The sequence below is a fragment of the Pelmatolapia mariae genome, linkage group LG10_11 (assembly GCF_036321145.2).
Source record: "Pelmatolapia mariae isolate MD_Pm_ZW linkage group LG10_11, Pm_UMD_F_2, whole genome shotgun sequence".
Lineage (NCBI taxonomy): Eukaryota > Metazoa > Chordata > Actinopteri > Cichliformes > Cichlidae > Pelmatolapia > Pelmatolapia mariae.
Genome location: NC_086236.1, coordinates 67,342,546 through 67,365,740, shown reverse-complemented (window position 1 = coordinate 67,365,740; position 23,195 = coordinate 67,342,546). Strand labels below are relative to the sequence as shown.

General features: G+C 37.0%; 1 protein-coding gene across 3 annotated transcripts; it reads left to right on the top strand.

Annotated features, from left to right (window-relative positions):
* The first annotated feature begins 965 nt into the window (after nucleotides 1-965).
* On the top strand, nucleotides 966-18,926 carry lingo4b (leucine rich repeat and Ig domain containing 4b). Of its 3 annotated transcripts, none has more exons than XM_063487591.1 (3): nucleotides 966-1,338; nucleotides 15,508-15,613; nucleotides 15,767-18,926. In XM_063487591.1, exon 3 carries the CDS (start codon nucleotides 15,779-15,781, stop codon nucleotides 17,591-17,593), a length of 1,815 nt encoding a protein of 604 aa, XP_063343661.1. In that variant the 5' UTR covers nucleotides 966-1,338; nucleotides 15,508-15,613; nucleotides 15,767-15,778; the 3' UTR covers nucleotides 17,594-18,926. The 3 variants fall into 3 exon arrangements, with proteins under 3 accessions (XP_063343661.1, XP_063343664.1, XP_063343663.1); XM_063487594.1 differs by lacking the exon at nucleotides 966-1,338 and adding an exon at nucleotides 14,226-14,332; XM_063487593.1 differs by lacking the exon at nucleotides 966-1,338 and adding an exon at nucleotides 14,345-14,504.
* Nucleotides 18,927-23,195: the final 4,269 nt, after the last annotated feature.

Sequence of the window (23,195 nt, the reverse complement as noted above, 5' to 3'; positions counted from 1 at the left end):
GCCCTGTTTCTTTTCTTTTTCCTTTTTGTCTTTGCTTCTTGATAAAAGGGGACAAATATACTTGCCTACATATGCTATTCTACATGCTTTTAAAACAATTAAAATTACAATTCAATATCCAGCGATTCAATAATCCCTGGATATTGGTGGGGACATGTCCCTTCCGTCCATGCCAAATCTACGCCCTTGAATACAGATATAGGTTAAAATGTACAGAGAGAGGTATATGCTTATATAGGTAATGTGCATTAATATCTGTGTACCATGTTAGAACTGAAATAAGCTTTGCATTGTGTTGCACCCAAATTATTTAATTAAGAAAACACTTTGAAGTAGTTCAGTATGCATGTATAGTAACTTCACTCTGCCAGGTCCTCGGGGATATTTTGTTGATTTTTCTGTAATGTTGAGACTAAAAAGGCTCTAAGTATAACCCAGCAGAACACCGTAACTTAATAAAAACATTCTGATAATCAATTTTAACCCATGACACTCTCAGAAGGCTAAAATTTCTCTATTAGAGAAATGTGACTGTATTTTCTGTTTTCCTATCTTGTTTTTTATGTTCTTTTTAGCACTTCAGGCTCATGACAAAACTTTGACCATGTAGATATGAGCAGGAACAAGTTTAGGGCAAATGTAGTACTCTTGGTTTCAAGACTTAACTTATTTCGTTATTACATTGAGTTTCAATCTGAATCAGATAACTTCATACACAAAATATATCATTATAGTGATATATTAATTTCTATTTATAGAGTTAAACTAAACAGTTAAAAAATAGATTAGTATAATGAAACATGTGTTTTTGAGTCGTTGTTATAGATAGGGAGCAGTAGTGCACGTAGAGGTTGAGGAGTAATAGACTCATTCTTCGTTACACTACTCGTTACGTGCGGATTTGCAGCTCCGACGCATGGCACCGCTCCAGCCTTAAATCTGTGTGACTTTTGCTCCGTGAGCTGAGCAGAGGGATGGAGATGCGGAGGGCGCAGCATCAGTAGCACCGCGGTTTGAGCGCAGGAGCTTCTCCACAGAATCAACCACTCACAACAACACAGACAGAGACACAGTCGACCTAAATTACTTTAGTAGCGCAATTATTGGAAAACTCCCGGAGGTATTCGGCAGTTGGAAAAGGAAATTAATGAAGAAGGAGGGCGAAGTAAATTGCTCGACTCTAGCGTGACAGATGTTGGAAAAGTCTGGCTGAATGTAGACCAACCGAAAAGGGAGAGGAGGGAGAGGAAAACCGTCCTTAACAGAGATGAGCACGCCTTTCTGTGGGAGATGGGCAGTGAGAGTTTAAGCGCTGAAGGCTTTAATGCGATGATTCAGGTGAGTTTCTTTATTTTCCTACAAACTATTTTGTAGGGTTCCATGAACCAGTCCTATAACAGAAATAGGCCACACTATACTTATTTAAAGCATGAGTTGAGCTTAGGTTTGGTCTTCATCTTAGGGTAGGTTACTCTAAAACGAGCCAGTGTTTACTTTATACTTCTTTATACTTATTTACTATCTCGCATTTGTCATTGTGGAATCGCTAAAGTTCGCATTCTTACCACTGGTCGTAGTTCTGTGACAACTTAAACAGAATTGAAAAAAAAAAATGAACCAAACATTTACATTATTTATGTATTCGTAGCCTACTCCGTGTTTCTATAACATTTAGTCCAAACGAAGTCTGTAGAATTGCAAAACAGATAGTAAAAAATGTCATAACAGTTATAATGTGAAGAACTTTTGTGCCATTTATTGTGAGTTGCTTGGAGATTGCCAGGGCTGAGTTTAAACAATGACCTATATTCGTGCTATTATTCCTTATTTTTTCTGTATGCGTTTATTTATTTTATTACTTGAAACCACCAAGAAAAACATACCTTTAATGTCACTTTAATGTTCAGCCAAGTTTTTCTAGAGGTCTCCTTGTTTCTTGTTGTTGTTGTTTGTATTGTGGAGTTAGTGTGTCCATGGGAACAGTAATCCTCAGGATAGTTTGTTCCATAAACCTAAAAAGGGCCACAGCAGACTGTGTTTTAACAGCGTTTAGGCAGGATTACTGACAGCTGTAACTGCAGCCTCATTTCCCCTGGGACAGTGCAAGTCCCTCCGTTTGTCTTTATATTCTAAACTACTTTGTAGTATACGCTATAGTATTTTCAGTACTATTGCTGAAAGGTATGTTTGTCAGTTTGCTATTATTTAAGATATGATCATCACCTCACCTGTAGTCAGGATTCACATTTCAGTGAAGGTACAGATATGAAAGACCAGCAGCCAACTCTTTGTCCCCCCCTCCTGTCATAATGAGGACACACATCATATTGGTTGTGGCTCAGGAGGAGCAGATCACCATCAAGGGAGAACCAAGGATTTGACACTTGGGATTCTGCCAAATGGGCAATTTAATCAGAGGGCATTTTATGCACAGGAAGTATGTCAGTCTCCTTGTTAGAAACTGATTTATCTGGACTGTTATATTGGGCAGCCACTCCAGACATCAGTTGATTGGAGCCTTAGGCAAAGAAGTACAAGACAAGTTTTTAATTGTTTTTCACTTTCATTGCACGGCTTCAGTGGCAGATATATGCAGCTGGGTCTTGAGGTATGTTGGTTAGACAGTGAGTTTGCATGCTAATGTTGTGGTGAGTTTATACATTTATCTGTATTATTGCTTGCGTGATATCATAAAGAATGAAATGTTTCTCCTTTGTTTTAATGTTTAAAAAAACTGAAGTAAAGGTAAAGAACGTTTTTTTGGACAAAAGATTTCAAACAAAGTTATGATGAATATTAAGGGCTTTTTTGTACTGTAGGAAACTCAGAACCTTTGAATTTAAGTTTCAGATCCCACTTTAGGTCAAAGTAGGTAAAATTAAGTGGAGTATAATCAGCTTTGGTCTGCTTTCTATATGGGAGAAAATGTTCCCAGGTAGAATCCAGACATTCATTTTATACCTGCCAAAGAAATGATCTTGAAGAGCCTGGCCAGATAAAGTGTAGTTGGCTCATTGGTGGAAAGAAATATCATCACCCCTTCAGTTTATAGGTCAGGGATTACTTTTACTGTACTTCTGAATAAGTTGGCAGTAGGTGAGTAAGTAATTTTATAGGCAGAAAAACCAACTTGGAGCCAACTGTTGTATTGCTCTTATACATTTTTTCTACATTTTCCTTGTTTTGGATCAGATTTGACCTATATCTTTTTAGATGGATTTTAGATCCATCTTTGTGGGTCAAATCAAATAAATGATGGTTTTAGGGGATCTTGAAACTGTAACACTGTATATTTTTATGCAACATTGGTGACAGAGGACAAGAAAGACCTTTACACTGTAACAAGAGCATCACGTCACCTATAGACATTTATTATTTCTTCACATATCCCACAGAGACAGGCACTGACTGATCATGGGGTAATCTGAAAAACAGTGAAACAGTAAAACAACATATATAGGATCATAAATCATACAGAGGTCAGAGGGTGATTTGAGACATGGTGCCTTGACATGAGATCTGGAATAGATAGATAGACAGATAGACTATTTACACATTAAAACTAATCTGTAGTTCAAAAACTCTTTTACGCATTTATTATGAGGTAATTCTTGGCCTTACATACTGTAAAGGCACAGATTAAATTGGGTACTTTTGTGAATTTTAGTTTTTGATTTATTATATTGCACAACTTTTGCTCATGTATTTATGGAACTTGTGTTTTCCTAACCTGTATGGTTAATTACAGCTTAAAAAGAATACTTTACAATACTTCAAAATGACACACATTTCCATATAAACCCATCACACGAGGAAAAAAAAGAGACATGTAGGTGGGAGATTACTTCACTGCAGCTTGACTTCTTTCCAACAGCATCTTCTTAATACCAGGCTCCGCCAAAGAGCTGTCTGGGAGAAGGTGTATTTTAGCCTGGAACAATGCATCCTCATATCCCCCAGCCGCAGTTTCAATCTTAACAGCTATGAGATTAACATCACAGTTCCATTTAGTACTTCTGCCCCCCCCCCCCCCCTTCCTTTTTGCGCAAAAGCTAAATCTCTTAATTTTCACATGAGGCCATGTGCGGTTGTTTGCCTTTTCATCAGTCTTAACTTATCCTGGTTTTGGAGGGATTGCACATGAAAACGACTCATGTACTGTATTCAGGGCAGAATCTGCACAGCATATTTGAACTCACAGTACACAACACTCACTATTCAGGCCACAGAGTCATTTGAAGTCCTTTTGTAGATGAACAGAAACATCAGATGTTTACTGCCACTGGAGGAATGTAGTCAGGGCTTGAGTAAAAACTTGAAAGCCACTGGCCCATTGCTTGTGTTAGCAGCGGTCTTGTGTTGTTTGGCCATGAAAAAGAAAAAAAAAATATAATAGAGGATTTCTTTCATGCTACATGTTTTTCTAGGTTGTGTTTCCATTTTCATGATGCATGTGTCCTTTCCAGTTTATTCTATTATTTTATTCATCTGTAAGCCATTAACCCATTTCACATGTGAAGACTAACCCAACGTCCAACAAAGAGTAAAGCATAGGCACTTCCTAAGCTCTTCTATGGTAAGCGTCCCGGATTGTCTCCTTCAGGGTAAGATATTGTGAGGTCAAGGGAAGAGAAAATCAAAAGGGGCATGTTACAGTATGTTACTCGTATTCTGTTTGTGTATTTTTACGACTCTGATGTTTTTTGATCTACTTAATTCTACTGAACGATCTATAGGTTGTCAGTCAGTGAGTGTGCTTAATTTTATCATAAAGTAGTTGGTGAGTCATACACCGGGGCCATTCAAAGCACCTCACTTAAGAAAAAATAATGTATAGTGTGGTGGTAACACAGTTGCTAGTTTAATTCCAGCCAAGGACAAAAATCCCCTTTGGGTGTTGCAGCAGGAAGGTCATCCAACCTAAAACTCTGCCAAATCAAACATGCAGAGCTGAAAGTTAGCATGCTTCAAACCATTGTTGTGGTTACTGGAAGCTCGATATGTCGTAAACAGATTCAAACCACAGTAGGTCTCAAGCTTCTCGATCAAGCTGTGCTTTGTTGTCATTCACACAACTACTTTCATCAGTTTTTGTATGTATAACTGAGTGCAATTTCATGAATGTCTACAAGGACATGCTGTTCAAAAGCACTTCCTCATTTGTATTATTCATTGAATCAAGTCTACAAAGCCACACAGAAAACAGTCTGTGAAGAGATAAAGAGATCAGGGAACCAGTTTGATGCAGTTAGTATAAATAAGGCTGTGACCTCAGGGCTTTTGCTCCTCCTTTTAGTGCAGACATTGTGAACACGTATAAAGGGTTTAGGCTTTAGAATTTGGACTACATTAAACATGAACTAGTTTTTCTGAAGCAAACTCAACTCCTTAGTAACCTACCCTATCTTTATTCCAGACAAATATATCATGCCGCTATTGAAAATATCACTTCCTGTCCACTAGGAAGATTTAAAAAAGCAAACATCTTCAGGCCATTAACCGGGTCCTTTTTCTGACCCCATTTAGCCATAGTCATAAAAGCTGGACAATATTTGCTCTAGGTCAAAAAATAAACAAATAGAGAACTAGATGGAGTGGCCAATCAGAAATTTTCAAAGAAACAATTAAAAGTAATTAATACAGTATTGTGAACAGGAGTAGTAAAGTTTATGTCCTTCTTGTCACATTCATGGCTATTGCTGGGCCTCACATTGTAGTATTTCTTTCCATCTACATGGTGTAATTGATTGCTTCTCAATGTAAAAATATACAAAAACTAAGCATATTAGACCTAAAATTTCCCTCTTTCAGAAAAAGAAAAAGCTGTATTATTTAATGTTGTTACTCCATCAAGATGTCTTCACTGTGTTTTGGTGGAAGCTCTAATGGCAGAGCATGTTGTACCCTGTTCATATCACCAAGCTCTTTAAAAGAATACTGTCTCGAATTTAGCAGTGCAGTTCTTATCAGAACTTTATCATTCCATCTCAAATCTATGTGTCTTCTACTCGACCATCTCCAATTTGTATAAAAATGTTATGGTCCAAAGTTTTTTCTTCTAAGTCAATTTGTATTTTTTCTTACTTTTGTTCTCTGTCACTTTTTTGTTAAGTTTGGACAGATTTAGAACAAAAATTATGCAGAAGTTGGATGGCAAAATTCTACTATGTTCATAAATATTCATTATGCCCAATTCCTCATTGACAATGATGAAGAGTCCTACCCAAGGCACTGACAATAAACCCCCGGTTTATGAAATTAATAAGAAAGGGGACTTGACCAAGTTTTTTTTCTTTCCTTTTTTTTCTGGTGAGACTGGGACTAAGTCACTTTCTGAATAGCAGTGATTTGTTTCTGTTTGCTTTTGTGTTGCTAAGACTGTCTAGGCAGGCTTGTGGTAGCAGCCTTGGCTGCTATCAGATTAGCATTAGCATTAGGTCTTCTAAAAAAGAAAGGTTCAACCTGCACAAAAGGGAAGATAATAGAGTTGGTGGATTTCTGTGAAGTAAAAGTTCATTCTGTCTTTGGTGTTTATAGTGATTTTATAATTTGGTTCATTTTAGATAAAAAATATTATATCAGGAAATGTGATCAGAAATGTCTTTTTAAGACATTTTTAAGCACTTTTTAATTTCTTTTATTTTGTAGTTTTCAGATCTCAATTTTCTCAATTTAGGCCTTTTAGCTATTTTAGCTCTGACTTGTTTTCCTTTCCCAGATTCTTCTAGATCATTCTTTTCTCCCACTGTTACTTATTTCTACTATTTTCTCTTCCCTTTGGTTCTTTTCACCATACTTTTTAGTATTTCTTTATTTCATACTTTATATTTCTTCTTTTTACCTCACACATTAGTTTTCTCTTTAATTTTTTGCAAAATTATTTTTTATAATTTTCTTTGCACGTTACTTTTGCTGGTAATCTTTAATTCATTGGAATTTTGTAGGATCCAGGTAGTTCTCCTGATCCAGGCAGTTCTGTCTTTTGTCTTTCATGACTATAGAAACATAATCTCTCAATAAGCAGTTTAAGACCCATTCTGCTGTTCTGACTGCAGCTATATTCTGCACTCGGTATGCAAGTTGTCCTGAATTATTGAGTGTTTTATCTATGATCTGTTGCAGGTTAAGAGCCCTCAGCTCCCTATTAATGTGTGACCTCCCATTATCTCTTTGTTGTATAATGATGGATCCAGTGCATCATATCAGTTAGCTGAGATGACCTCATTTGTCACATCACATAGGGTGCTGCGCTGAATCTAATTCCCTTCCCTCATTTATTTGTGCTATTATTAATATTGCAGACGGTGCACTTTGCATGACGTTGCACAGAGTCTTAACTCTCTCCTTGTCGGAATGAGGAATTACAGCAAAGTGCTTTACCCAACACACAGTCTGGAACAAGGCTGATGTGAGTGAATCTGTCACTGTGACCCAGTTCCACCACACATTAAATTGGTAATCACACCAATATTCAATCACACCATACTTAATGTGTCTGTTCTTTCTTCTTTCTTTTTTTCTCTTGGCAAAATCAATGATAGTGACATGCATACACCAAGAGATAATAGAAACAGAAAAAAATATACAACTCTTGAAGACAGAGGCACAGAGACACACGCTAATTATTTATAACCAAGAGCTTTTAAAATTTGGACACTGTTATGATGGGTGATAATGGAGTTTGTTCTTGAGAAAAATCTTTACCATGTTAAAATTAGCTTCATAAATCAATCAATGATCTTTGGCAAACAATTAATACAGTCCTATTTGTCCCAAGCAAAAGCTTATAACCATACTGAGATACACTCTTCTTTATCTCAGTTGGACGTGTTAATTTCAAACATGCAACCAGGCAAGAACAATCTTCGTTTGCTATACTCATATATTCACAGGTCTTTGCTTTCCTCCCAGCATTTTAGAAGGTGATCAAATTAGAAATGTCTTGCATGTGCTCCACATAGTTTGTAAAATGTTGGCAATGAATGCAAAGATTGCGTAATGTAGACATGAATTATGTGAAGATTAGATTCTACCATCACAAACTGGATTATGTAACAACACCTGGCACCTGATATGTAACTGCCCATTATTATTTCATTCATTAAAATTTGCATAACATATCTTAAGTACCGCAAATTATATATGTATATATATATATATATATATATACATATATATATAGTGCACATTTTCTGTTGAGTCCAATCACAAATTTAGTTCCCAAGTAGCTACATGATTGTAGTATTAATAGTAATTTTAAACCTAAAGAACTGTGAGAAAATATGAACCATATTTCATTTTGCATCTGTTATGTATATTTTTAACATTTCCGTTGGAGCTGTTTATAAACCCAAGTGTTGCTTTTCTACTCTCTGATAGGCTGCTAACTGCAGCCAATAAATAATCGTGTAAGAAGGTTTCTCCTATTTGGACAGTATTCATAAACCAGTTATGCGGCCAACAGCAACTTTAGTTTCTTTGGAAGATACACAATGCTGTTGAGTTTATATACAATTTTCAAAGCTACTGAGACAAGCTTGCTAATGTTAAGCTGATGTAAAATACATCCATTGGCATATATTTTATGGCCATTATAAGCTTGTTTGCGAGCATCATTATAAATATACAAAGACATTAAACAGAATTTTTTTATGGAGCAGTCTTTTAATATCAAACGTCTTTTAAGCCTTTTTATAACTTTTTGTTTTTAAGACCAAGAAGAAAAAAGTAATAAAATGAAACATGTATGTACTTGAATAATACCGCACAAATTCATAGTATAGCGTGGCCTGGATGCAAGAACTCAGAGCGTTATGCTGTGTTCACATTATACAATTTTGTGATGTACTCGATGAAAGATGACAATGTAAAAGAATACTGTCAATATTGTGTTTGTGGCTCTGTTATACTGTAAGAAAGTTCAGTATTGGATGCATAACTGTGTTGTACAGTACACAGTGCTTTACTTTAAATTCAGAACAGTAAGGCATGCTAACCTGTTTGCCCTATTTTAAAATGCATTGTGTGTTCATGTAACCTTTAGATAAAACACAAAGTTAGTGTACCTCAGTTTGTTTCGCAAAATGTTTCACAACATGATAAAACATAACTTCACATTATACCAGATCCGATATCAATTTTAAAAAATTAGGGCATTACATGTAAGTCCTTTGCTAAGTATAACTGCTCTTCTTTCTCCCCATCTTGTCTTTCTTACATTTTTCTCAACGACGTTATCCTGTACTCTTTTCTGTCCTTGGAAAATGCATTAGTGTGCCTTCAGATAGCAGACACATTGTGTGACAAACTGCACACTGCACAAACAGTTAGTGACATTTTTTGAGCTTATAAAAATATTGCATTTGAAATTGCCTGCCACTTAAAAATGTTTCTGCCTTCTCTTCTGTAGGTGCTGAAGTATTACAACTACAACTTATAAATATCCAAAAAACAAATCCAAAAACACAGTTCCAGATCATCCCTCTGCATTTTAACCCCTGAGTACAGCACTATAAATGATGCATAAATTATGTTTTTGCTTCTTTCATCTCTTTGTATACAAGTGATCAATTCACCTTGTCTTTTGTCTTTTATGTGTTATATATTTATTTGTTAAAAAATGCTCAAAGATTCCATTGGAGAAGAAAATTGAGTTCAATTTACACAGCACATTTAAAAGTAAAGTGTTTTGTATGCTCCAGTCGTATGACAGTATACAAACAAATAATGGAGGAACTGCATTGTGCACTGCAATTCATTTCTTATCATCCAACAGTTTGTGTGCACTAAGCTTGATGTCTGGGAGTAGTGTACAACGTCTCACAGTGTCCATTTAATTTATAGGATTGCTAAAATCTCACAGAGTGTAGGCGTATTTAGAATACTAAAGAATCCTGTCACCCAGCTAAAACCTTTTAATTTCCTCCTTCTCACTAAGAAGCATTAAGAAAAGAACATCCGTGTTCCAGAATAGCATCCTGAAACTTTACATCACTGTGAGACACTAAACTCAGTACAGCAGGCTAATCAGCAGGTTTAAATAACTGCACAATAAGGCACACAAAGGACTTTATCCATAGGTCATTTGGGTTTTTAAACTAGGCCTTTTTACCAAATTGCCTTTCGTGATATTTTGCAGGATAGATTTTGCAAGTTTATTAATAAATCAGGTACTTGGTGAGTGAATGATTCTAGTGTTTTAGTTTGTTTCACTGGGAATTAAAATTAGCTCAGTTCAGAAGTTTAAAAAAATAAATCTTGAGTTTTTTCACAGTTGGGGCCATTTTTTCCATCAAGTGTGCAATGTGTTTCGGATTTCAATACAAGATTCTGGATTTTCTACATTTAAACACCAGATGGATAGATCTCTGCAATATTCTTAGTACATCATACTCTTTGGCAACCTTGGGATCAAGATTTTTTATAAATTCAAATTATTCTGAATCTTTGTTTTTGTTGGTTTCAACAAGATTTCACTTATTAGCATAAGTTAGTGACCAAATGTGTGACCTTGCTCTCAATGGGGTAAAACTATAGTCGGTACTTTTGCAACTGTAGCTCCTTTTGTGGTTCAGTTTTTCTCTGAGCTTTTACCCTTGTATTTCAGATATTCTCTTTAAAGATGTGCCTCCTGACATGAGCTTGTTTACAAAGACTTCCTCAGATACACCCAAAGGGGAAAGACCAGGAGACTTGTGTTTTCTTTCTATGCACTGAACAGCTGTTCTGCCAGTAAACCCTTTAATATTTGCTGCTTGCATGCAGGAGGTCTCAGGGGCCGTCACATTGTAGCAGGTGCCAGAAGCCCTTAAAAAAAATGGAAACGCACAGCTCTGCCATCGCCCCCGTCAAACGTGCTTTTAACAACTTGAGTGCACACACCCACACAGAGAAGACACAAATTCATGCTCTGTGATCCCTGCACTGTTGTTCTGTTCCAGCCTTTTTAATTGGGGATTTGAGCCAGGCTCTTGTCTTTCTCACTGTGACAAGCTAAAAATAGCCCTTTGACAAGTGTCAGAAAACTCAACCGGGCTCAGACTGTGCATTCTGTGTCAGATGGGCTGCTTGGCGCAGGGATTCATGCTTGGGGCATCCAAATTCAGTGGAGTGGATACTGCCAAACTGTCATCCTGTGGCCCATGTGAGCTCATGTTCCTGTTCCATGCACCTGTTGCTAAAAGAACTTTTCTTTTCATCTCAGTAATTGGATTCTGTCTGTCACAATTCTTCACATTTTGCTTGAAGTCCTTTGGTGACAAAGCGATCGAATATTAAAGAACTCAGCTAAGGTGGAACTTTAAAGGGCTGAGTTTCAGAAAGATGTCCCTCAAAGCTAATGAAACCACAGTGCAGGCTACAAGAGGAGTTCAGGTTAATTGCCTCTTTATTCCTCGTGGCAGTGTTTTAGCAAAGTAATGATGCCAATTGCTTTTCAGTGAGTAAATACATGGATCATGTTAGGTTTGATGAATAAGAGGAACAGCAAAAATGTCTCATTTAAGCTGTGTTTCACATTTCTGGCATCAACATAAACAAACAAAATCCATACTCATGAAGCCATATCAGTGACTTTAGTAGTCACAGCAATCATTAATGGTATGATACTTTTAATTTAAATCATTATAATCTTAATCCCTGCGGAAGAATATGGCAACTTTGGACAGTGAAGAAATGACTGAAGCTGCAGCAACACTAGGGCAAAGAAGAAAGTCCAAATGTTAACATGGGTTGGAAACTAACCGCAGACTGATGTAAGGTGATAAGAGCCCGAGCTGAGAGGCTCGATGAGTTATGTCTGATGAAAGAACAGAGAAAGGGAAAACTGAACAGAGTATGGAAGGTGAATTATGTCGAACAATTATGCGACAGTTGGAGCTCATCCAAAATACTCTGCCAAAGAATTGTCTGATGAGATGTTACATCACTGATATTGTTTGCATTTTGGCAATGTGAGGGTTTATTAGGTAAGAGCTGGCATCTGCTTGGCTTTAGGAGAGTGGATATTTTTGACTCATGCAAAAATGGTTTTTGCAGGGTCATCAAATGGCAGCTTCATATTGGTCAATCAGAGTCTGCAGTATCTTGCCAGACTCTGGCAACATAAGCAAATCCCAGGAACTGGATGGAACGAGTTCTCACAGTGATCAAACAGCATGCTTACTAAACAGAATTAAACTGAAATGAACCAGAAGTGACTTCTTAGAAATGACTGCAGGGTATTTCTAAGAAAAATATATAATAAAGAAATACAAATATACATATATAATTGAATTAACCAGAAATAATAAAACACTTAGAAAGACTGAAAAGAAAAACAGAAAAAAGTGTTATTATTAACAATGTGATTCAAAAATTAAACAAAATATAGAAAAAAATAAGTTATTTGCAGAGTGTGATTTTCAATAAATGATTTTTTAAAGCTATTAAAATAAGTTGGTAGCTTGTTTTGGAAAGAAATGTATCCATGAAAATAACTGCAACTATAGTAGGCAAGACTATTAAACCTGTTTGTGCATTCCCAAAGGTAACCACATATTTGTATTTATTTATTTCATTAAATGGATTAATTTAACCCATAGTCTCCTCATCTTCAGTCTTCTTTACTAATTCCCCCTGTAGGAGGTCTTCTGCAGTGTGTTGACCCTCATTTGCCTGCATAACTGCAAACAGTACTGTAGTAAAATATGATGATCTGCTAAACTCTTTTCATCTTTATCTCATTCAGTTAGCTGTGTAGCTTTTGGACTGTAATAACCTATTGTTTCTTAGTGGCATACTGTAAAGCCACACATGGATCAAGGTAGATTTCGAACACAACCAGAATATCCCCCCATGCATGCAGCATCAGCTGTACTGTCAAAGAAGCCCAGTCACTGACAGGGAAAGTCATTTGCACAAAAAACAAAATTGAAAGTTGCAGCACTAAAAATTGCTAAGGTAATATTTGAAAAAAAAAGTTGATGAAAAATAATTCAGCATAGGAAAAGGTAATTTGACCAAAGTGGGCGAAATACCTCTGTATCTATTCTAATTTTTAAAAACAGTAAAGCTTTTAGGATTTTTATTTTTGTGTATTTGTGTTTATCTTGACAGCTTAGTGTCTTAAACCAATAAAAACCATGCTGTAGTCAATTACTGTGCATGTGTGAGCAACTACAGAGTAACACATATTTAAATGCAGGGAGTTCTCCTGGAAATACAGATATAATATCTGATTTATTTTCATTTGTGAAGGTTACAAAATTTAAGGGGGTCCTCAGTTCTCCATTTGTGCCAGTCTTTGACAAATGCACTGACAGCTTTTTGTGTATGTTTTTCATTCTAATGAGAAATTGTATCATTAATAGAAACAACAAGTGTTTCAGTATGATAGAAAATAGTTAAAACAATTAACACTGTAACATGACACTCATGTGACCACAATCCACACAGGGTGAGAAATAACAAATTCATTTATTTCCCCACTTTCTAATTTGATGGATGGGTCAGTCCTGGGTATAACTCTGGAGTCGTGACCTTTGGCTGGACTGTATCTTTATGGTGTGCAGATAGACGCAGGGGAGGTGTGAAACCAATTGCTGATTGGCTGGAAGGTCTCGGCAACTGACAGGGTACAGGCCTGGGATATCTCCCAGCTGTCAGTCTCTGTCTCTCACAACTTAGCTCAGGGGAGGGGGGGTATCAGCATATTTAACTTGTGAACCCCATCAATGGACAAAGTAAACCAATACAGTTTTGTAAAATACTATATTTGCTACTCATGGTTCATTTCTTTAGGGTTTTTTTTTTTTTTTTTTTTACAGTTTTTAAAGAAGATAAATTTAATACCATGTTATGTATTTTTTGCCATTTTTAATAGTTATTTGAAGAACTTGAGCTTGAGATCACATATACTACATAAAATTAGCATAAGAATTAACCTGCAGAAACAAAATAATAATAATAATAAGCATAGTTCACAAACACCAGAAATAAAACGTAGCATTTTACAGCCAATTTGACTTTAGCTGTGGTCAGTAAAAACTGGGAAATGACCAACTATGCCTGGCTGACGTCCAACATTTATCGGTACCTTTCTTGTGTGACTGCACTCTAATATATTGGTCTAAAAGGAGTCCTGTGAGTCTAAGAGCACAAGTGTTGGGTTTGTGAGTCAGCGCTCCCAGCCTGCCAGTATAAGAGCTGTTTGCATGAAGAACAAGGATGAGACAAAGACTGTAGAGCTCTGGGACTGTTGGCAACTCAGGCACTCAGAGGAGAGGCTGCAGCGAGGGTGGGTCCACACTCTGGAAACTGTTTGATGGTGAAGAGTAAGCTGCAGCTGCTGCAGGTCAGACACAGTTTGGCTTTGGTATTTTGAGGATTATTTTTGTATTGTATCTTTTTTTTAATATGAAAGGAAATATCCTGTGTGAGTGCAGTTCAACTTCTGGACTTGGAGGTTTTCATGCAGCTGTGGAAAAGTGTTAAGAATTAAGATTTGTTCTTTTAACGTCTGTTAGGTAAGATTTGTTCTTCATATTTTAGCAGGTCTTAGTGGTAGTTGTTGGAGAAGGGATGCATAATTTATATTACATTCTACATTCACCATTTTCTTAAATTCAACTGGCAAGCCAGACAGCAGCATTATGTAATTTACTGATATTTCACTTTGCAGCATTTTACAGACAGCAGGGCTCTTTTTTGACTCTGTTTCCTAAAGTTTGGAGGTTGCTTTTACTTATCACTCAGTAGCTTCACTGATTATTTTAGAATATGTTCATACAAGATTTATGCTGTTATCTTTTCCTACTTAATTTGTACCAACAATGGAGGCTGCTTTGTGTTATCATGTCTTCTAGACATCTATATGAAAATATGTTTATCATTATAGTGCTTTACTCTAAAGCAACACCGTAGATGAAATTAAGGTATAATTTAAACAAAAGATATTTGTGCACAAGTCTTGATGGATTCAATAGCTCTAACACTGACTGCATTAATATTCTGTTCATAGTTGTGAGTAATTAGAACAGATTGGCAATAAAAATAGGCACTTTCTGTTGCACTTCCTTATGTAAAAATGCTGTTGCAATGCACCTAGAGACAAGCAAAATTAATTATGCAATATACTGATTGCAGGACTCAAAATTCACACAATCTTGAATCTTGATTTCTTTCACTTTGGCAGTGATTGGTTTAACACACTGGTCAAATGGTTGTCTTCCCCTCATGTGAGATGCACACTGGTGCCTCAGACACTATTCTGTGTGTTGCCAGATGCTACAAAATGAATCATTTAACTCACAGGACTGAGTTGCCTTCTGAGAAAGCTGTGTTTGTGGTGGTTTTTAATGCATTTGGTTTGTCCTGCTAGGAACACTAAGCTGATTAAATGGATGGGGTTAATAGATCTTACAACTAATAAATGTTGAAACTTACTCAGCCTTACAACTCAGCCTGTTGTGGAGTTGCTATTTTTTCACTTAGTTAACCTTGGTTTTTCTGATTTTCTTTTATCTTCAGGTGACACAAAAGGGCATGTTGCTGACAGAAAATCATCAGTGGACTTAAGCTTGACTCCAACTTGACTGCCACTGGTTATGAAAATCTGCACTTCAAAACTAAAACGGTATGTCTTGATTAAAATGTAAGCTTGTGAGGGCAGTGAATTCAATACAAATACATTTTGCTTACACTCTGTCTTAGAAACATAAAGCTCCTATAGAGAAAAACATCTTTATAAATGTTTTTAAAAAAGGTAATTATGTGCATCTCTTTTCAGGCCGGGCGTAAGATGTTTGTGGAGTCAGTCGTCCGATGGGGGTTGTGGAGCATCCTGCTCCAGTTTGGACTGGGCGTATCTGCAGGAGGCTGTACTCCACGCTGTCTGTGTCGACCTGAGCCCAAAGAAGTGATCTGCTCTGGAAAACACTTAAATTCGGTGCCAGAGGCCTTGTCCAGTGATGCCAGACGTTTGGATTTATCCCGCAACAGGATTAAGACTGTGGGACGCCGCCAATTTTCTGGCCTTGTGAAACTTCAAGAGTTGGACCTCAGTGATAATATAATCTCCATGATTGAGGTAGAGGCTTTCCTGGGCCTACAGAATCTCAGGACACTTCGGCTTAAGAATAACCGCCTCAAGATCATCCCAGTTGGGGTGTTTTCTGGCCTGTCCAGTCTGAATTTTCTGGATTTGAGCCAAAATGAGATTTTGGTCTTTCTGGACTATACCTTTAAAGAAATGGTAAATCTGCAGACACTGGAAGCTGGTGAAAATGACTTGGTCTTCATCTCCCAGCGTGCTTTCTTTGGTCTGCAGAATCTACAGGAGCTCAACTTAGACCGTAGCAACCTGACCTCAATTCCCACTGAGGCATTGTCCCAGCTCCAGAGCCTGACACGTCTACGAATGCTACGCCTCACCATTTCTACACTTCCCAACAATGCTTTCCGTAAACTGCAACACCTGCGCAGCCTCCTGATCACAAACTGGCCGGCACTGGACACTATAGCTGGCAACAGCCTAATTGGTCTAAATTTGACCTCGCTTGTTATCAGTAGCTGTAACCTAAGTGCCGTTCCTTATTCTGCACTTCGTCACCTAGTGTATCTGCGCTTTCTGGACCTGTCCTATAACCCCATCACTGTTATCCAAGGTAACCTGCTTGGGGATCTCTTGAGACTTCAGGAGTTACACTTAGCAGGTGGCAGCCTGCTACGAATAGAGCCAGGAGCCTTCAGGGGACTAGCCTATTTTCGCATGCTTAATGTGACATCCAATCAGCTCACTACTTTGGAAGAGAGCGCCTTCCATTCTGTTGGGAACCTTCAGGTGCTGCGGTTAGATGGGAATCCCCTAGCATGTGACTGCCGGCTTCTCTGGGTGTTTCGTCGCAGAGTGCGGTTGAACTTTGATGGACATCAGCCCACTTGCTCCTCTCCTGATACAGTAAGACAGCGTGAATTCAAAGACTTCTTAGAGAAGGAACTTCCAAGGGTTTTTACCTGCCGCCCTGCTCGCATCGTGCACCGTAGGCCACAAGAGGAAAGAGTAGAGGAGGGCACTACTGTTCTCTTTTCCTGCAAGGCTGATGGGGATCCATCACCATCTATCACCTGGATCTCATCCCATAAAAATGTGATTTCTCCAACAGGAAGAATCAGAGTTTTACCAAATGGAACTTTAGAAGTGCGTTTTGCCCAAGTTCAGGATAGTGGCACATATCAGTGCCTGGCAAGTAATGCAGCTGGCAATGACAGTCTGACTGTCAGCTTGTATGTGAAGGGGCTCCCACGCAACCGAAACATGTCTTTCGTCACAGAGGAGGGCTTGGTAGAACCTTCAAATACCCAAGCTGCAAACTCCTCAGCTCAAATGGCTAAGCCATACCCATTCGATGCAAAGACCTTGATCATTGCAACCACCATGGGCTTCCTGTCGTTCCTTAGCTCAGTTGCCATCTGTTTTGTCTTCATGTTTTTCTGGAGCCAGAGCAAAGGTCAAATTAAACACACTGCAACTATTGACTTTGTTCCTCGGTCTTCCATGGGTGGAGGGGGAGGGGATGGAGGTGATGGTGGCAGGTTTACCATGAAACTCATTTAAAGCTGAGTTAAAAAATTAAAAGGAGTGTTCATATAGAATTTGAGTTCTTCTGTATCACTGGTGATTTCCACTGAGACACTCAAAAACCAACGCTACTATTTAAACACCCCTTAAGAAGGCAAACCGGAGCCAGTGTGATGCACTTGTACCAGTCCTCTTCTAATTTTAGAGTTGAACGTTCCATCTCAGCACCAACTTGGCTGTGTTATCTAACTAATGAATATCTTATGATCCAGGGATGGGATAATGTTAGCAGATTGTAGGTGGAGCTGTCTCCTGGTTGCTGTGCATTTATTTTCAAAGACTTGTACTTGGAAAAAGCAATTCCTTTTTTTCTTTTTTGATGCATGTATTTACTAAACAGTTATAAATCTCATAGGTTTGTGTAGTGACTGAGACCACAGTTAGAATTTCACAACTATCATATTTAAAAAGTACCAGGTGCTTGTTTAATCATCTGTATTGTACTAATGTGCTAACTTTTGTTTTCTTTTGCCAACACAATATAAGCCAAGCTAATTCTGGCTAATTCTGCTTAACAATTGAGGTAAAAGACTGTCAATTCAGCATTGGTTGTAAGACTTTAACATGTACATATATAACCATAAAGCTTTTGATACATGCAATAAATTATTGGAGTAGAGCAGCCAAATAATTTCTTATTCTTAATTCAATTGTTACATTTTGGACATTAGAACTTTTTAGAACGTTTCAAGGTTGCTGCATTGGAATTGATAGCTAACCCTAATGTACATAGGAATGTATCCTTTCCCTTTTCAGACAACACATTTTTCAGGTCTGTCAGTCTTTTTACAGATGTAGTTAGCATGTGATCGCATTTGATGAATCTTTGTTCTATCAAAAATTGCATTGATTTTGCTTTTTACATAAATATATACAGCAGGAAAAAAGTTAGCTTTTTTTATATATATATATTTATTTTGTAGCCATCCCACCCCACCTTCACCCCTTAAAGACACACACACACACACACAAGCTAAAAAAACATGTGCCTCAGTAACATTCTCACCATTGACAGAGAGAATGCTCACCTGATCATTTTCATCTTGTAAATATTTAGGTCAAGGGCGTTTGTGTGTGCACTGTTCATTCTGTCATTTTATCTAGTTCTGGGGATTAGTGTCACTCAAATAATGCACTCTTTTTGTGTGTAAACTGAACCGTGTAGATGCACTACGCACAAAGCAATGCTTTATTATGCCATGAGAGAAGGATGTAGGTCTAAGTGATGCAGCATCCACATGTTTGTCTATTATTTGATAACTTGTAAAAATGATTTTTCAGTGATATGTCATTAAAAGCCTACATTTAATTCTGGTGTGTATCCATGTACAATGATTTATTTGCAATGTTACTGAATTAGTGTTAAAAAAGCATCTTATATCTGCCAGCAGATCTTTACCTGAAATTATTCTATTGTTGAAAAAAATTGGCAGCTCTTAGCTTTTTTGCATAACGAAAGCACTTAATCTCTTTGCTGTAAGTCTATTGTGAGGAATGTGTGTTTCAGTTTGATACAAAACGTAGCCTTGTTGCCTCATTGTAAGACCGCAAAGCTACAGCTGGCACTCAGCCACACAGATGTACATTTGTCTTTTTCTTTTCTGTGAAGTTGAAGGATTATGTGTACAGAAGAATGCTGGTATGGCTGCCTTTTATTTATTTATTTATTTTACATTTTTTCCAGAGCCACGTGTACCACATACAAAATTGCAAATAATCCCTATAGTTAATCATTTACTGGCTTTTTCCTTCCTCCTTACCTGCATACATATCTTTTAATGCTGACTCTCTGTTCACAACACAATATTGTCCCTGAGTGTGAGATGAATGTTAAATAATGAACCCTCGTTTCACCTTAGCACACTTCAGAGACTTGCAGTAAATTCACTGGACAGAAAATAATTTTGTTTGTCTAATGCAGTTGCCCAGAATAACCCAGAAAAATGGAGGAAAAAAAATGATAATCACGTGTATGAGCAGAGATTTAAACCCTTTTGGATTACCTCTGCATGTCTCAATCTGTTATATAGGTCTGTCTGGCGGGTGCTATCCTCCAACCCAGCTTGGCCCGTCATATTATCTATTTTAATACAACTATGTGCTCCCATTGGACAGAAAGCCAAAAAGGCAGATTAAAGTGGTGTTTGTAAGTCACTCCCCTCATGACTGGCATGCTCACACCACTGAGAACGCCGTGGTCTTTGCTCTTAGTTCATTTCAGACTCCTCTATTTTTAATGTAACTATGGAAACATTTCTTTACAACATAAGGTGCATTTTAAATTTATGACGTTGGTATTTATTTGACACTACCCTTAGTGACACGGGAATAGGCTTAACACCCAGACCATCTAAACTACAATCGACTAACAAAAGGTCTTTTTTATTACTGTTCTTTATTTTTATCCTCAAAGAGTGAAAACTCAAGCTCCATTAATTTAGAAAACACCTTTATCATGATGTTTTGTTGGGGCTGATATTCTTAACTATTTCAGTCTTGATTTAACATGGCTTTGTAGCCTTAACTGCTGTAATTTTCTTGTTTTATCAGGTCTGACTCAGTTTCAATTGTCCTAGTGTGGACATAAACAGTCTCTGCAGCCCTTCAGATAAAAGACCCTCAGAAAAGAAAAGAAAGAGAAAGAAAGAAAAGACCTCGCTGGCAGCATTACTCTAACTAAATTGAACATGACGCTACATTTTCAAACAGAAAAAGGTAGCTTAAGACAGATAGCAGGCTTTTTTGATATGAGTGAATTTCTAATATGATTACTCCTTATGATGATTGCATGCTAGAAAAAATAGTAAAACTACATTGTATAACAAAATGCTGTTACCACAACCAGATATTTTACTGCAAGATTTGCTATTTCATTACAAAATGAACAACAAAGCTTTATATGTAATACTGACATGCTCAGTATGAACATTTTTTCAGACTTTCTACACACGTTTCTTTAAAGAACTGTTAAAACATTGACTGAGTAGCAGTCAAAAGGCAGGCATCAGCTCTGTTTATTGATGTTTTGTCCATGTTACTCATAGTTTTTTTATGCTGCTGAAGTAAATGACTGTGCTGACTGTTTAGTCACAATTACTGACTTTGTTTGATCACTAAACTCTTAGATGTTCTTTTATTTTATGTTCTATCCTGGTCTTGTCCCAGCGCAACACAGTTGAAAAATGTTGGTGGCACTATGAAAATAAAGTCAAGTGAGGGAATCACCAAAGCTTTCAGGCCTAATCCTCTTTAGGGCATCAAGACTTGTACCAAATCTCATCACAATCCATTCAATATTTTAGATTTCTCGCCACACTGGACTGACTGACATTACTGTGCTGTGGTGTGCAGGATTTTTATTTCACCTGCTCAAAGAACTAATGAGCAATGCTATCAGTAATAATACATTACAGAATTTTATGTCACTTTATTACTGTGATATGAAATAACCAAACAAGACTGAAAGTATTCAGTATTGCCTGTTTCCACTGTTATTCTGCAGTTACTCCTACTGTAGAATAGAATAACAAGCATACTGTTATTTACCTCACTAATCTTTAAGTGTTTTGTAAGTAAATCTCTCTCTAAATAACCATTTTGCATCATTTAGCTTGAGACCCTTTGAACTAAAAGGGAAGAATTAAATTAATTACAAAGAAGACAGGCACATGCACATACTCACACAAAGTATTTGCTAATTTAATACTAATTTACATGAAACTTTAAGTTTTTCAAATCAAGTTTTAATATGCTTACTTTTAAAGCCTGATCATTATACCAATGTAAACAAGTGCTTAACTAGATTCATTTTAGTTGGTGAGTTTTATTTAATGGTAATAAAATATCTTTAAATAATTTTCATTTTATTTTAATTAAAAAAGATTTTAAATAATTAATAAGTTATTAAAATGTCACAGTCAGAAATCATTGTTATTTGCCACGACTACAAACTGTGTTGTTAACTGATTGCTTCACACATTAATGGACTGGGACCCTTTGATGCAGATGACAGTGTTTGAAATATCTATGTGACACTTTTAGGCTTGTTTTCTGTCCAACTATCGAGAAAACAAAATGAGCAAGCAAATTAATCATAATATCTGTTAAAGGTTAATTCATTATCATTAAATATCAGATTTATCTTGCTTCTGTAAATTGTCTTAACTGTAAACTGCAATTTGACAGAAAGGCACTCCAGGTGGTCTTAAAATTTACAGGACAGCCTTGTTGTAATCCTTAGTTTGAAGTAATTCCCAAAAGGTTGATTCTGTTCAGCGTTTTCAATGGGAGAAACGTTTCCCCACTGTTCCGAGTGACTTCTTCAGTATTAGTTTGAAATAATGAAACCAAGACTAAAAACCCTGCTTTTGGCGCCATCTGGAGGTTGAACATTATACACCCAAATAAACGAGTACATGCATTATTTCATTGTTAAGCGAGGAGATTTGTTTAACAAACACATAAGGGTTCATTTACAGCTGAAGTTGTGTTAAATTGCTATTTGATCAATAAGGAGTGAAAGCATAAAGAGTGGAAAACCAGTTAGCTAACTGTAATCTAGATACAGTACATTACTGATACCAAAGCGGAATGCATACCTCAAACAGACAATTTCCCCCCCATGTCATACATGAATTGAGCCTCTGGATTTGCAAATATGTCTAGATTTGAATTGGTTTGTGGCATTTTCATGCAAAGCAAGATGATTTTGCCTAATTTGTATTATTTAGTTAAAGACCAGATCAAGACTGAGATCTGGATCAATTCCATAAAGTAATCACTTTGAGCTTGGGCCAAGCCCTACCTCTAGTAAATATTTCATGCAAATTTAACCTTAAGTTTCTGAATAATCTTACAAAAATTGCTGGTGGATCCATTAAGGATAATAATAAGTAAACATACAGACCAAACACAGTACCGTACAATGCAAAATATGTTGCCATTTGATGGTAAGCTGTTGTGGCCTGAGTGTCCTAGGTTGTGTATGTTGTGTACAGTCTATCTGAAATCTCCATATGCTTTTAATAACCATAAACATAAAAATAATAAATAAATAAATAATCCACATATGGATCAGAATATATCCCCCCTGTGGCCCTGTGTGAATTCAATTAAAAAAAGCCAATTATGAATGAGTGTGTAGTTGCTCTCGATTAGCAAGTGAGGGGTGACTCTCTGACTAAGCTCAAAGGTCTTGATTATAAGGGGTTACACAAGGAGACAGTAAAGGCCTTTGAAAGAAGTTAAAAATGGTAAATTGCCCCCCTAGTGGGCGGGATTTCAGAGGCTTGTTTCTTCGAGGATCCACCTGTGTGCCTCATAGAGTGCTTTCTCAGTGAGGGAAACACAGGAATGCCTCTAATTTGTTTCTCAATGTGCTATCCTGCTGATTTCCCTCCAAGGAGCTCACTGCTCATAGAAACTTCTCACAGAAGCCCAGATGAAGGTTTCGATAGTGCCTACAGAGAACGATTTTATGAAAATGGAAGCATCTGTTTAGTTGCCTTCACTAAGAGGCATTCACCATTAAGAGTGGTTCGGTTTTTCAAATTTGAGTCAATTAACTTCCGTAATGCAA

What these genes read in the sequence shown, in the direction of transcription:
- lingo4b (XM_063487591.1), top strand. Translation starts at nt 15,779, where the DNA reads ATGTTTGTGGAGTCAGTCGTCCGATGGGGGTTGTGGAGCATCCTGCTC.